The sequence below is a fragment of the Astatotilapia calliptera genome, chromosome 6, assembly GCF_900246225.1.
Source record: "Astatotilapia calliptera chromosome 6, fAstCal1.2, whole genome shotgun sequence".
Taxonomy (NCBI): domain Eukaryota; kingdom Metazoa; phylum Chordata; class Actinopteri; order Cichliformes; family Cichlidae; genus Astatotilapia; species Astatotilapia calliptera.
In genome coordinates this window covers 15916980-15929611 of record NC_039307.1, presented here as the reverse complement: position 1 = coordinate 15929611, position 12632 = coordinate 15916980, and the positions used below count along the sequence as shown (strand labels likewise).

Below are 12632 nucleotides of genomic sequence, written 5' to 3'. Positions count from 1 at the left end.
CACTGCTTCACTGCTGAGTGAATGGGTTAAATGCAGAGGACTAAGCAATTTCCTACGGGATTAATAAAGTATACATCATCATTATTATTATTATTATTATAAAAGAATAAACTGAGTACTTCTCGACAACATCCTAAAACTGTTTTCTTAAAGGGATGGAGGATTCAACTTGAGAGGGGAATTAAATTTAAAACATTCCTGTGTTTGTACAACATGAAAACGTTTTTGCGTCTCTGTATGTGGAGTGAAGCTGTGAAACAGACTGAGCGAGGAACTTAAGCAATGTCCCAGCATGTCTGTTTAAAAAGCAGGAAAGAAAATGTGTTTTTTGCAAAGTAAAGGTGAGGATGTGGGGCGTTGACCAGGTGCTCTCACTCACTATCTACACACCATGTGCATATACATGTATTTGTATTTATGATAAGATGCAGGAAGAAAAAAATGATGATTATTAGTACAAATAGTAGGACGGGGTGGATTAAAGCAAGCTTATGCTTCTATGCTTTTGATTACTCCGTTTTAGAGATGTTATTTATTATGATTTTTCTGCTGTTTACTTTATTTTTTTTAATGATTATGCTTTCTTTCTTTCTTTCTTTCTTTCTTTCTTTCTTTCTGTGTTGTTGTATTATTTTAACTTGTCCAAATAAAGCAACAAAATACAAATACAAAGACAAATTTTGATTTTAACGCATAACTCCAGATGAATGCATCTGGAGTTATTTAGGGTCAACATTTGTCCCAAGGACGTGTCAACATGCAGTTGCAGAAGCTGGGGGATTAAATCGACCCACTTTCTGAACAGTAGACGGTGAGTTGTCTGAATGTTCATCCACCATGAGCTGCAAGATTTTGGGGTGCCACAGAATTGAGTAACCAGCGAGGACCAAAAAGTCCATCCAGGACATGTGACTGAAACAAAGCAGTACTGCATTACTTGCAGTGCTACACTCACACACCCAGCATTGTTTAAAAAATGTATTTAAAGTTAGGTTTTTTGTTTTTGTTGTTGTTGTGTTTTTACATTTTTTAATTAATTTCAGACTTTTAAAGTTGACTTCTACATGGTCAAACATGTATATTATGATTCTAAGATCATTTAGAAAGGAAAGAGTAGTTTATGTGAAAAGAAACTTTGTCTTTGTCAATGCCACTGCTGAAAATGGCTACCACCTGGAGTTCAGTGCTTTATCAAAACGTGATCAGAAAAGTGTTTGTATACCAATGGTACATCTGTGAGTGATTTCCCTTTTATCTGCAGCTCTTTGTGTTTCCAGTATTTATAAATGCAACATAACACTATAGCAAGGCAAGGGAAGTGAAATAAAAACCACCTTTTTTTAGTAAGCTGTCAGCTTTTACTTTGCATTGTGGACATTTAACTCTTTTAAGTGCATTTTTTTATTCGTCAGCCAGATGATCATTTAATCAAGCCTCAAGGGTTAAAAAAAATTGTAAAAAAACCTAAACAAAACAAAACAAACCCTTTTTGAGTACAAAAACATGAACTTAAGTACATGTCTAAATACCACTGCCTCCTAATCTACACATTATTATTAAGGGAGAAGTGCATGCTCAGTGGGCATTTGCAGGAAAGACAGCATAAACTGTAAAGAGAAAGGCTTGTTCAAAGTACTATGTGCAAAAGTATGTGAGAAGTACAAAAAACATAACCAGCGTGATCTTATCTGAACAGACAGATTGCAAGCAAGATAATTTTGAATGCATCTTTGTAACACCCACACAAATCTGCACAGAATATCACTGGCTTGTGTACGCCTGGTGCTGTTCCCAAGTCCAGATAAATGGAAGGGTTACAGACCAGCATCTGTTAAAAACAGTGCCAAATTAAACATGCAAAGCCACCAACTGTAGTGGTTCAGGGAGCAGCAGGAAGAAGCTTTTATCTTTAAAACAGAGACCAGAGATGTTATTGATAATGGTAATGTTTTTGTTGCTGGGGCAACAATTGACGGTTCATGCTAGATCACGTGTCCATATCTACGTTCTTTTGAAATTTAAGCAATAAACAAGAAAGTGACATTATTTTATCTAGAAATGTGTGCAACATGAACAGGAACTAGTAAATACAGTCTAAGAGTCAGCAAAAAATCATCCCAAATATCCGTCATCACACAGAATCCTTTTAGAACTTTTAATCATGTTACAAAACAATAATGAACAGATGTCGTTCAAATAAAGCGAACTGTAAAGAAACTTTAACTTTCTTTGTACTTAACAGATCAGAGCAAGGTTTATCTACACCTAAACTGGAGTATAAATTCACAGATTTAAAAACACAGTATATACAAAACTTTACAGGTGATTGTTTAACATTTTTGGTAGTAAGTGTTTCTTCTGATTCAACGTTGAAAGTAGAGCTTAAATTAGAATTGTTTTATTGTTAAGCTCGTGTTTTTTTCATCGTAAAAAATCGATGGCAAATTATTGACTTGTTGGTGAATGATTAATCTTGGTACTGTACCAGAGACTTCCTGATAAGACTTTTTGTACAAGCTCTTATCTGAAGAATAGAATGAAACCAAACTTTTACCACCAGAGTTTGCATGGATTGATTTCACAGTGAACTTGACAAAAGTTGCATAAACAGAGTCACGGCTCAAACAAAAATAATATAGTGCATTTGGCTTTTAGAGACCACATACCATGTATTTCACAAGTGACAGGTGCTAATCATGTGACATGAAATTACCAGTGGTGAGAAAAAGGATATGAACTTTCCTACATCAAACTGTTCCCAGTGAGTTAAGAGGAGTATGACTTAAACTTAAAGAGATACGACAATTGGAAAAAACACACAAAAAAGCAAACTCCTGAACAAAAACACTTAAAAAATAGCAACAAATCCTAGAGGGAAAAAAACAACTGTTCCTTGTGAAATAATAACAGTTGATAGTTTGTCAGAACAACATTCAAGGCAGTGAAATGTTGCTCTGACAAACATCCAGTGTTTTCAGCAATTCAGTGCCAAGCAGTCCTACATATCTCATCTCATTGTCTATGTGACATTAACATATTTTATAAAACAATATATTTATATAGCTTACACTTGGAAAACTTTGGAACTGTACGAGCAAACTGGTGATTTTTTATTTTTGATGGGATTTGCTAACAGTAAGAGTAATTGTTGCTAACTTTTGGCACATTTACACTTCTCAGACAAATTACTGAGTTACATGGATCATTGGAAAAGATCAGTTAGAGCCACTTAACACACACAGACACACACACGTATATATATATATATATATATACTGTTCATACAGGAAGATATAAAAACTTGCCGCTATCCCAAAACATGATTTATTATTCCCCTTACAACCCTGACAGAACATAAGAAGAGGAAGTGAGAAGAAATGCTGCTCCTGATTGGCTGCCAAAGGCTACAGTTTCTACATAGACTTGATAAAGTTGTATTGTTTATGTATAAACATTTCCTCAACCAAACAACTCTTATGAAACATCTTGGTGATGTTCCACTTTGAGCCTTGTTTTAAAGTCCCTTGGCCTGTAACATCCCCCTCTCTTATAGTTGATCTTGGCTTGATTCAGCAAGGATGTTGGTTTAAGCTCAAGACCTGCTTGTTTAAATACAGAGCTTATGTGAATAAAGATCTTACAGCTTGTCTGCTAAATCAGAGGAATATAGGCTATTCCTGGTTACACAAAAGGAAAGTACAGAGACAGACTGCAATTAGCAAACAAGGGAGTCTTGGCAGTAGATTATTACAGTATATTCATCTGGTACAAGGTGCCTCCTGCAGAGAGAGAGAGAGAGAGAGAGAGTGAGTGTTTAGACTTTTGATACTTTATGTTCTTATCCTTATCTATAAATTGATATATGCCTGCCTGTAAACACAGAAGCGAAGTCCAAGTAGAGATTTTGAGTTTTTCTTACCTCAGGACTGGGCTTGATTGATTGGTTCATCTTCGTGAGAGTTATAACCTGCCAAAAGATTTAACATTAAAATCTGAATGAAATCTTACGGTTTGATAATTAAAGCTGTAATAACACAAAGTGTTATTAGTTAAACACAGACAGTCAGACTGATGTGATTTACGTACCTTCCTCAACATCTGTAGGAGCCGCATCACGACGATCTAGAAAAAATGATAACACTGTATAAGATTTGACTGTGTTTTACAATGAATGATTTGACAGCTAATGATAGATATAAAACCATAACCATGTTAAACAAGATCATGCCATGCAAGCATAGAGGGAAACCCAGCAGTAACTATCTGACACAGGAGTAATGTGACCAAAGCAAATAAATAAATAATTCTCAAAGGAAGGGAATGGATGCTCAGTGTAATAATGTGGTTGGGACAAGTGAGAGGAAACTGATGGCTATTCAGTCCAGTAACAATATAGATCCTTGTTTAATGACCAGCACATGATTCAAGTGGATTTGTGAACCTTAATCCAAAAGTTTTTGTTAAATGTTTTGTTTGAACCTTCTGTGGAGAATGTAGCCATTTTTATCTCAAAAATATTCCTTCAAATATTTCAAATATTTACAGCTGAAATAATAATGTGCAATAATAATGTCTAATAATAATATCCAAACTATCAAAATGACCAAAAGATTTAGAAAACTTAGTTCTATAGACAAATAAACTTAAAAAAAAAAACCCAGCAAACAGCGCTTTTTAATATTTCAGCAGGCCTCAGATTCAGGTAGATTAAAAAGCCGATAGAAGGATAAATAGAACCTCTCCAAATCTCTACAGACACAGCAAGTGTTCATCCTTTATAGCAAGTTAGACAGGAGAAACAAAAGAGCAGTAATAATATGTCCAAAAATGGGCGTACCCATAAGGGGTGCTGTAGAGTTCCTCCGAGCCTCTGTCAAAAAAATGTCACAGCAGTGAGTTCTCCCTGCAGATATCTTTCGCTGTATTTCATCATCTATCTGATGTTTAATAATGGAAAGTATTTTAGACTGCTGTTTGAACTTGTTCAGTTTTTAAAAGGCGCATTTAAACCAGCACAACAATGATGGGAGTGTATTTTTCCATCCTGAATTACATGGCCTCGAGCATTACAGGTTTTTCTGCTTCACGTTAGCATCATGCTGCACGTTTTTTCCTTTCAGCTTGTATTGTTTACAGGAAGCAGGTGATGAACTCTCACATGGCATGGAAGAATGCTGGAGCTCAAATATCGTATTAAAAACTTTAATCAGTTTCTGAATCTAGTCAAACTAATGGCACCACTGCTGTAATTGTACATTGATAATACAGTCACTGCTCACCAGTAGGGCTGCATGATTATGATCTTTTCTTTTGTTCAATACTAAGAATATTTACAGTTATTCACAGCTATTCATAACTCTGAGTTCCACATGCAGAAATTTGATTAATTATGTAGCCTTATTAAAAATATTCAAATATGAACGACTTTAGATATTTAAATGTATTTCTCTATGTCTCATTTGTCTTTACTCACAAATATTTTATTATTTAATCACATACAGTTCATCAAGTCATTTTACCGTAATTTAAAAAAAAAACAAATTACTCACTTTGAGATCGCCTTTTGTACAACAACAGCAACAGCAACCCTATGATCAGCGAGCCGATAACCACCAAAGGAGCAACTACTTTGGAGGTATAAGCTGATGCAGTGTGCTCACCTTTAAAAGTACAGAGAGTACACGTTAGATTCATTCATTCTTACATTCACTTACAACAGACACAGGAGTCAGTACAAATTGAACATTTGCTTCATGTTAAAACACTAAACTTGCAGAAGCAGAGAGTAAACAAGAACAACATAGAGGGTAATATTTGCATTATTGCTACCGTGTGACAGATGACAGAACTACAGATAATGATCTGAGTGGCTGGATAGTTGCCAGGAAAACCTGATATTAAGTTTGCATTTTCAAATTTCATCTTTAAGTTACATTTTCCATGACAAACGAAGCATCACCCAGACTGTTTTAAGTTTTGAATTTTTTGGTAAGGAACATATTGCAAACTGTTTATTACTGAAGAGTGTAAAAAAAACTACAGCACAGACAGTCTTTCATTTTTGTTATACATAAAATAAAAAACATAAAATATCTATGAAATCATCTAAATGTGAATCAGAACTCTATTTTTGCTAATTACTCTGTGGAGCTCCTATTTTCTTATGGTTTGACATTTACAGGATTTCTTTGTTTTAAAAAATATGTAAATATTACCTACACACTTTAGTGCTTAGAGGTTTCTAATTCAGCCCCCATTAAATCTCCCATACGCACAAACAATAAAGTGTTTAATGGTTACATAAATTGCATATACACTTTTGGGGGTGGAGTGGGGGGGGTGAGGGGTCGGGCTGGTTCAGATTTAAATTCTCTCTGATTCCACTTTGGCTGAAATTACTAAACAGTATTGTGAGCAGTAGGATGGTGCCAGCAGGCATAACAACTATCATGTGTGGTGTGTCATAAACTATACCTCCTAGGGATGATGGTGGTGGTGGTGGCATTTCAAATGTTTTCTCATCCTCTTTGCCTCCACTGGCATTGAACACAGCGCAGGTATACTTTGAGAAAGTGGATCCTCCCAACAAAGATAGTCTACTTGTGAGTTGAAACAAACCATCGTCTGACTGTTTTGCCTCCATTTTAGAGCTTGCTGTCCACTCATGTTTCTCTTCATCAAACCAGCGAATTGTTCCCTGTGGGTAGCCTCCATGAGACTCACAGACCAGGGTACTGTCTGTATTTGGGACAATTTTCTCAGGGATGGAGTATACAGTTGGGACACTGTATTTGGCTGCAGAGACGAAATGGAAAGCACAATCACTGAGCTGAACATTGCACCTTGATGCCAACTAAAATTACCTCAATTAAATATCTTAAGATGTGATAATCATAGTATTCACATGCATTAAGAAGTTACAAGTCAAACAGTACAAGCTGCTTAAGTAAATGGCTGCAAGTACTTGTACAACTAGTATTTCTAGATGTCTTTGCTGTCACAATGAAACTGAAAGTAAGCAGACAAGCCTAGAGTTGCTCAAGGGGAATACCAATCTGATTGGCCTGGAAAGTCCCCAAATCTCTAGACAATCTTCATTGCTTACAAGGTGTTTATAAAATGTAAAAACATCCTTGATTTAAAAATATAAAAATGTTTCAGTTTTACCTTGGACTTTAAGCGTAGTGACCATGTTGTCATCACCACTGTCTGTAATCACTATGCACTTGTAATCTCCTTCGTCTGCCACTGCAGTGTTGGTGATGAGCAGAGATACATTCATGTTCTTCCCGTTCCATGATGGTTCAGCAAACCTGTAGCCTCGCTTTGGCTCATCCAATTTCCCTCTCTTAAAACCCAACACGAGATCACCTTCGTCTTCTGGAGAGGTCAGTTTTTTCCAAGCGACCATACGAATATTTGGATCATTTACATCTGATGATGTTTTGACGACACACTCCAGCAGTGACTGTTGGCCATAGTGTCCCACATTTTCAGCTTTGCATTCCACTTTCACAAATCCTGTAGAAAAGAAAGCAAAATTAGATTTGAGGTCACATGACTACCAAACACCACTCCATGCTTAAAGTTCTCTATGAACAAACTTACCACTCTTAACTGCACAGATGCAGAGGACAGGGAAAATGAATACAATGATTCCACTGGAGGCCATGTTTCTTTACCTGAAAAGACAGTTAAAATTGACAGTTATTACGTGACGATCAGTGTATACCTGTTTTATGTCACAGGGATCTGCTTCTATGAATCAAACGGTGAGATGCAAAACACATTTAAGTGTAACAAAGTCCTGAGAAGATGCAGCACATCAGGTTGGGGTGGTGTGTGTGTGTGTTCATTATCCCACTCAGCAAAAGTATTTCTGGGGGAAATTCCTGCACAAAAACAGGAGTATGCAATTTTTACAAGCGAAAAAAAAATTAATGTTAATGTTTCTCTCCTGCCTATGTAATATTATTGTTCATTTAGAGAATGATGACTGAACTTAACGGTAGAGAAATGCATAGCACTGAACAAGGGAAAAGCAGTCTGTAGGGCCCAGAGTCTGCTTGTTTGAAGGCATTCATTTTCACTGGTATGTTACTAAATAAGTTTTGTTAGTGGGCAAAAGACAGAAGGACTGGTCTTTAAAACTATATAAAGTTTTTGTGCCCACTCAGTATGATTGTTCATGCTTGGTTTCTTTCTTTATGCCACATGTATCACATGTGTTTTCACTTTTGTTCAAGGGAGCCACACTCTACGCTGGCTGTGAGAATGAAAAAGAAAAGGTCACCAGAGGTTATGCAAACGCAGCGACAGGAGGTGGACGTGTCCACAGTTTTATCATGACTGGGAAGACGGACCTAGCTTAGTGTTTACATTGGCGTAATGGAGTTAAATTCATTTTATTACCAAGCTGTTACTCATCAATCCAAAAAATCTGACACTTTGTAAAAAGGAGTTTCTGCAAAATGAGCTCATTTGTCAGGTTTTCTTTTATATTAAACACTCCTAGCTCATTAAAACTTTAAGCTACCCAGATTAAAACAAAAAAAAATTATGTACATGTTACATATACATTTATGTGTTTTTGAAAAGAAAGCTAGATTGGTATGTCATCTTAATTTAAAAACAGAAAACTAAACTTTCCTTCCAGCATAGGATATTAGCACACGTTTATTTATTTATTTTTATATATAAATGGCTTCATGGGAACCAGGATTTACTGAAAAATAGGCTCAGTGCTGTAGAATGACCACTCGATAGCTTTCTTGTGATGCTGCTTTATTGAGCGTATATCCAGCATGGGTTATTACAGCACAACAACGGGTGTAGAACTGCCACGGACAGCCCTGCCGCAAAGCCTGTCAGGGTGGCGTAAAGCCGCAATGCCCACCCGCTCAACACAGGCAACACAGTATATGACAAGTGCCACATGTTTTTGTAACTAAACATTGCAATTTTATAGACAAAAACAACTTGTTGTTTTTCTACAGACTTTCAGTGTTGTGCACCATGCTCCTGATATTTATATTGCATGACTTATACCAGGCAAATTTCTAGTATCAAAAACTTCTCTTATATTGACCCTTTAAAAAAAATAAAAAAAAATAGGATACTGATGATCTTAGATTTAACATCCATTTCTGACACTGGATGAGAGATGGGCAGACCCTGGACAGGTCACCAATCTATTGCAGGGCTAATCAAACATACATGACTTTGGATTGTTGGAGGAAGCTGGAGTACCCGGAGAGAACCGGCACAAGCATAGAAAACATGCAAATCTACAGAGAAAGGATCCAGTCAGCTGATGGATTCAAACTTGTAACCCTTGTGCCAACTATTGTGCCATTTCATCTTCCTCTTTCAAATATGGAATTAAATGGTTTGCAAATTTAATTCTGATATAATGTCCATTCATTTATTTTCTGTGGCCCGTTCGGTGGGTTGCATTTTTTAATGGGTCTATAAATGAGGAGTCATACTGAAAGAGAAAGTGTCCAGTTAGTTTTTCTTTTTATTTCAGCTGAAACTGTGCCACATATTATGACCACTGCAACTAAAAGAGCAAAAGAATATAAATCAATGTGTCATTTTCTGTGGTTTTCTTCCCTCCAAAGTGTTATAGCGTCATGGATCACAAGTTACAGAGGAGTCAGCTCAGCTGCCGTCTCTGCTCCTTGGTTTGCTTGTCTTTTTGTTTATGTTCTGTTTTTTTCTGTATGCATGATTAATCTATTTCATATACACGTCACAAAATTCAAGTGCAATGCATTACAATTTTGTACAGAAATGCTTTTTTAATTCTGAAAGCAGTTATGGCTGTGCAGCAGAGTAAGAATTTCTTGAGTGCAGCTGGGAGACATCTGCAGGCTCCAGATGAGCATTAATTAACTTCTCCACATCCTGTTCATGCAACTGAGACAACAGGTCAAAATGAAGTTTGCAAAATGTCACGAAGCCCGAGGTCACAGAATGCAGGATACAGAAATATTGATATGATCCTGATATGTGTGCGCTTATTTTCTTTCCCTTCCTTCGGACGATACTGCCCTGAGAGTCTGGCCCGTTTGTACGATATCTGTATTGACACTGCTGTGTCAGTCTATTATTCAGGCCCCTCACGTTGCCAGTTGTTTCTGTTCTTTTTGGCTTGTTTTGCCTCTTGTAGCTAGATAAGTTACAGAACAGACCAAGAGAAATTGTGGGGGGTGAGAGCAGGGAGATGACATGAAGAAAGGCAACAGGCAACAACAAATGATCAAGACAAAGTTTTTGGATTTCATTCAACTATTTTTTCCATGGACCTGTGACCGAGACAACACGTCCAAACACTAATGTTAGCCCAATGTTTGTGTCAACTGTCAACCCACAACCTCGTTCTGCAGCTGGCGGGCAGCTTCTCTCTCACAGACATATATGTACTTAGACTTATATTTAGCGCACAGGTATAGTCTAACTCTCACTCCAGGTCAGCACATTATGACTCTGTCTCACTGTGTGTATTTACTGCCGTCACAGTTTCATGATTCATGCTCACAGCACAAAAAGAAGCATTTCTCTTACATGAATAATGAGAGGCGCGTTTAGTGGTTTATAGGCGCTGATTAAACGGGACTGCAGCTTCTGGCTCAAAACCGCACTGCAGTTTTTTGAACACACACACACACACAGTCAGAAACAGACCACACTGTTCTCTGGCTGTTCACAGGCTGTACACTAACTAAGCTTGATCCACAACAAAAACTCCTAATGCACAGACAGAAGCACTATCGTGGGACAGACGCCAGTTTGTTTGCATAGAGAATTTGAATGTAACCTGAGAACAGCGACAACAAACCAGCGAATAATCCTTCCAAACTGGAACTTTGAACTTGAACTTTGAACACGTTACCTGTACATATTCTCTCTCTCTCTCTCTCTCACACACACACACACACACACACACACACACACACACACACACACACACACACACACACACACACACGTATATGTGTCCACATTCACAGGACATAAGTCACGGTCAACAAACTGTTGCTGGTGTCGCTGTTCTCAGAAAGAACAGGTCACGCGAACACACCACACACCATATACGAAACCAACAAAACAGCTTTATAATTTATATGTATATTATATTACAATTATAAGGAGATTTTCAAGCAAGAGTTTATCACAAGACCTCCGAGTCAGCGTCAGAGACAAGCAGCCTACAGTCCTCAGCTCTTGAATGGCTTTTGAACGCGGATAACTCGGTCGGCCGCGTTTCTCCACGTCGACTGAGCGTAATACACAAACCCGTAGGTTTCGGTTGCCTGCATCTGTTATACACCGAGGAGACATATAAGTCGTAAAGGCCGTACTAATATAAATGACCGCAAATGGTCGATCAAGTTCAACTTACATTACACGCTCCTCTTCACCGGAGATGTGATGCCTGGACTGGGTTGTACAGTCTTAACTGGCTTTTTAACTTTCACTTTCATTCTGAGTCAGAAAAAAAGGACAACCCACTGGCTTTCCGTCGCCTCTTGTTTTACAAGGAGCAGACATTTATTTTGTTAAATAAAGAATTCTAATGTATTGTCAGCAACGTTAACAGGAGGCATTAGCACTGGATGAGCTTCAATCCACAGAAAAATGTTCGAATTTGGGCATTTTATCAAAATGAAAGCTTTTTCATTCATCTTTTTTGTACAGGCCTAGATGAAAAGGATAATTACAGAACACTTTTTATTTAGAGTATAGCATCAAGTTAGTTAAATATCTGAGATATTGTTCTGGTCAGTTAATGAAATTACATTATCTTACAGAAGTGAGTACAGCCTTTACATTTTTTGAGTAACTTTGAGGTCACCTTAAAATACCTCAACATACAGCCATTAATGTCTAAACTGCTGGCAACAAAAGTGAATACACCCTTAAGTTAAAATGTCCAAACTGTGCCCAAAGTGTCAATATTTTGTGTGGCCACCATTATTTTCCAACACTGCCTTAACTTTGTTGGGCATGGAGTTCACTAGAGCGTCACAAGGTGCCACTGGAATCCTCTTCCACTCCTTCATGATGGCATCATTGTGCAGGTGGATGTTAGAGACCTTGTGCTCCTCCATCTTCCATTTGAGGACGCCCCATAGATGCTCAATAGGCTTTAAGTGTGGAGACACACCCCTGATACCATCTGAACCAAATAAGTTTATCTTGGTCTCATCAGACCACAGGTAATCCATGTCCTCGTTTTCAGCAAACTGCGGACTGTCTTGTGCATTATCTTTCGAAGAGGCTTCCTTCTGGGATGACAGCCATGTGATGCAGTTTGCAGCGTATGGTCTGAGCACTGACAGGTTGACCCTCCACACCTCTGCAGCAATGCTGGCAGCACTCATACATCTATTTTCAAAAGACTACCTCTGGATATGGTGCTGAGCACGTGCACTCAACTTCTTTGGTCGACCATGGCGAGGTTTGTTCAGAGTGGAACCTGTCCTGTTAAACTGCTGTATGGTCTTGGCCACCATGCTGCAGCTCAGTTTCAGGGTTCAGATTTAACACACCTGTTCCCCATTTGCACCTGAGACCTTGTAACACTAGTGAGCCACACGACAGCAGGGAGGGAAAATGGCTAATTG

General features: G+C 37.8%; 1 protein-coding gene across 2 annotated transcripts; it reads right to left on the bottom strand.

Annotated features, from left to right (window-relative positions):
- Nucleotides 1-2141: 2141 nt before the first annotated feature.
- LOC113024010 (uncharacterized) lies at nt 2142-11469 on the bottom strand. 2 transcript variants are annotated; one of them, XM_026170559.1, is made up of 9 exons: nt 11408-11469; nt 7609-7682; nt 7168-7521; nt 6475-6795; nt 5550-5660; nt 4838-4870; nt 4087-4122; nt 3920-3967; nt 2142-3779 (listed from the first exon to the last, which is right to left on the bottom strand). In XM_026170559.1, exons 2-8 carry the CDS (start codon nt 7670-7672, stop codon nt 3921-3923), a joined length of 966 nt encoding a protein of 321 aa, XP_026026344.1. In that variant the 5' UTR covers nt 7673-7682; nt 11408-11469; the 3' UTR covers nt 2142-3779; nt 3920. The 2 variants fall into 2 exon arrangements, with proteins under 2 accessions (XP_026026344.1, XP_026026345.1); XM_026170560.1 differs by lacking the exon at nt 4838-4870.
- Between the last annotated feature and the right edge of the window lie 1163 nt (nt 11470-12632).

Bases quoted from the DNA above. Each gene is read 5' to 3' on its own strand.
- LOC113024010 (XM_026170559.1), bottom strand. From the start codon at position 7,672: ATGGCCTCCAGTGGAATCATTGTATTCATTTTCCCTGTCCTCTGCATC. The intron at 7,522-7,608 runs GTAAGTTTGTTC...TCTTTTCTACAG, and splicing joins CATCTGTGCAGTTAAGAGTG to GATTTGTGAAAGTGGAATGC. The intron at 6,796-7,167 runs GTAAAACTGAAA...TCGTCTCTGCAG, and splicing joins CACTACGCTTAAAGTCCAAG to CCAAATACAGTGTCCCAACT.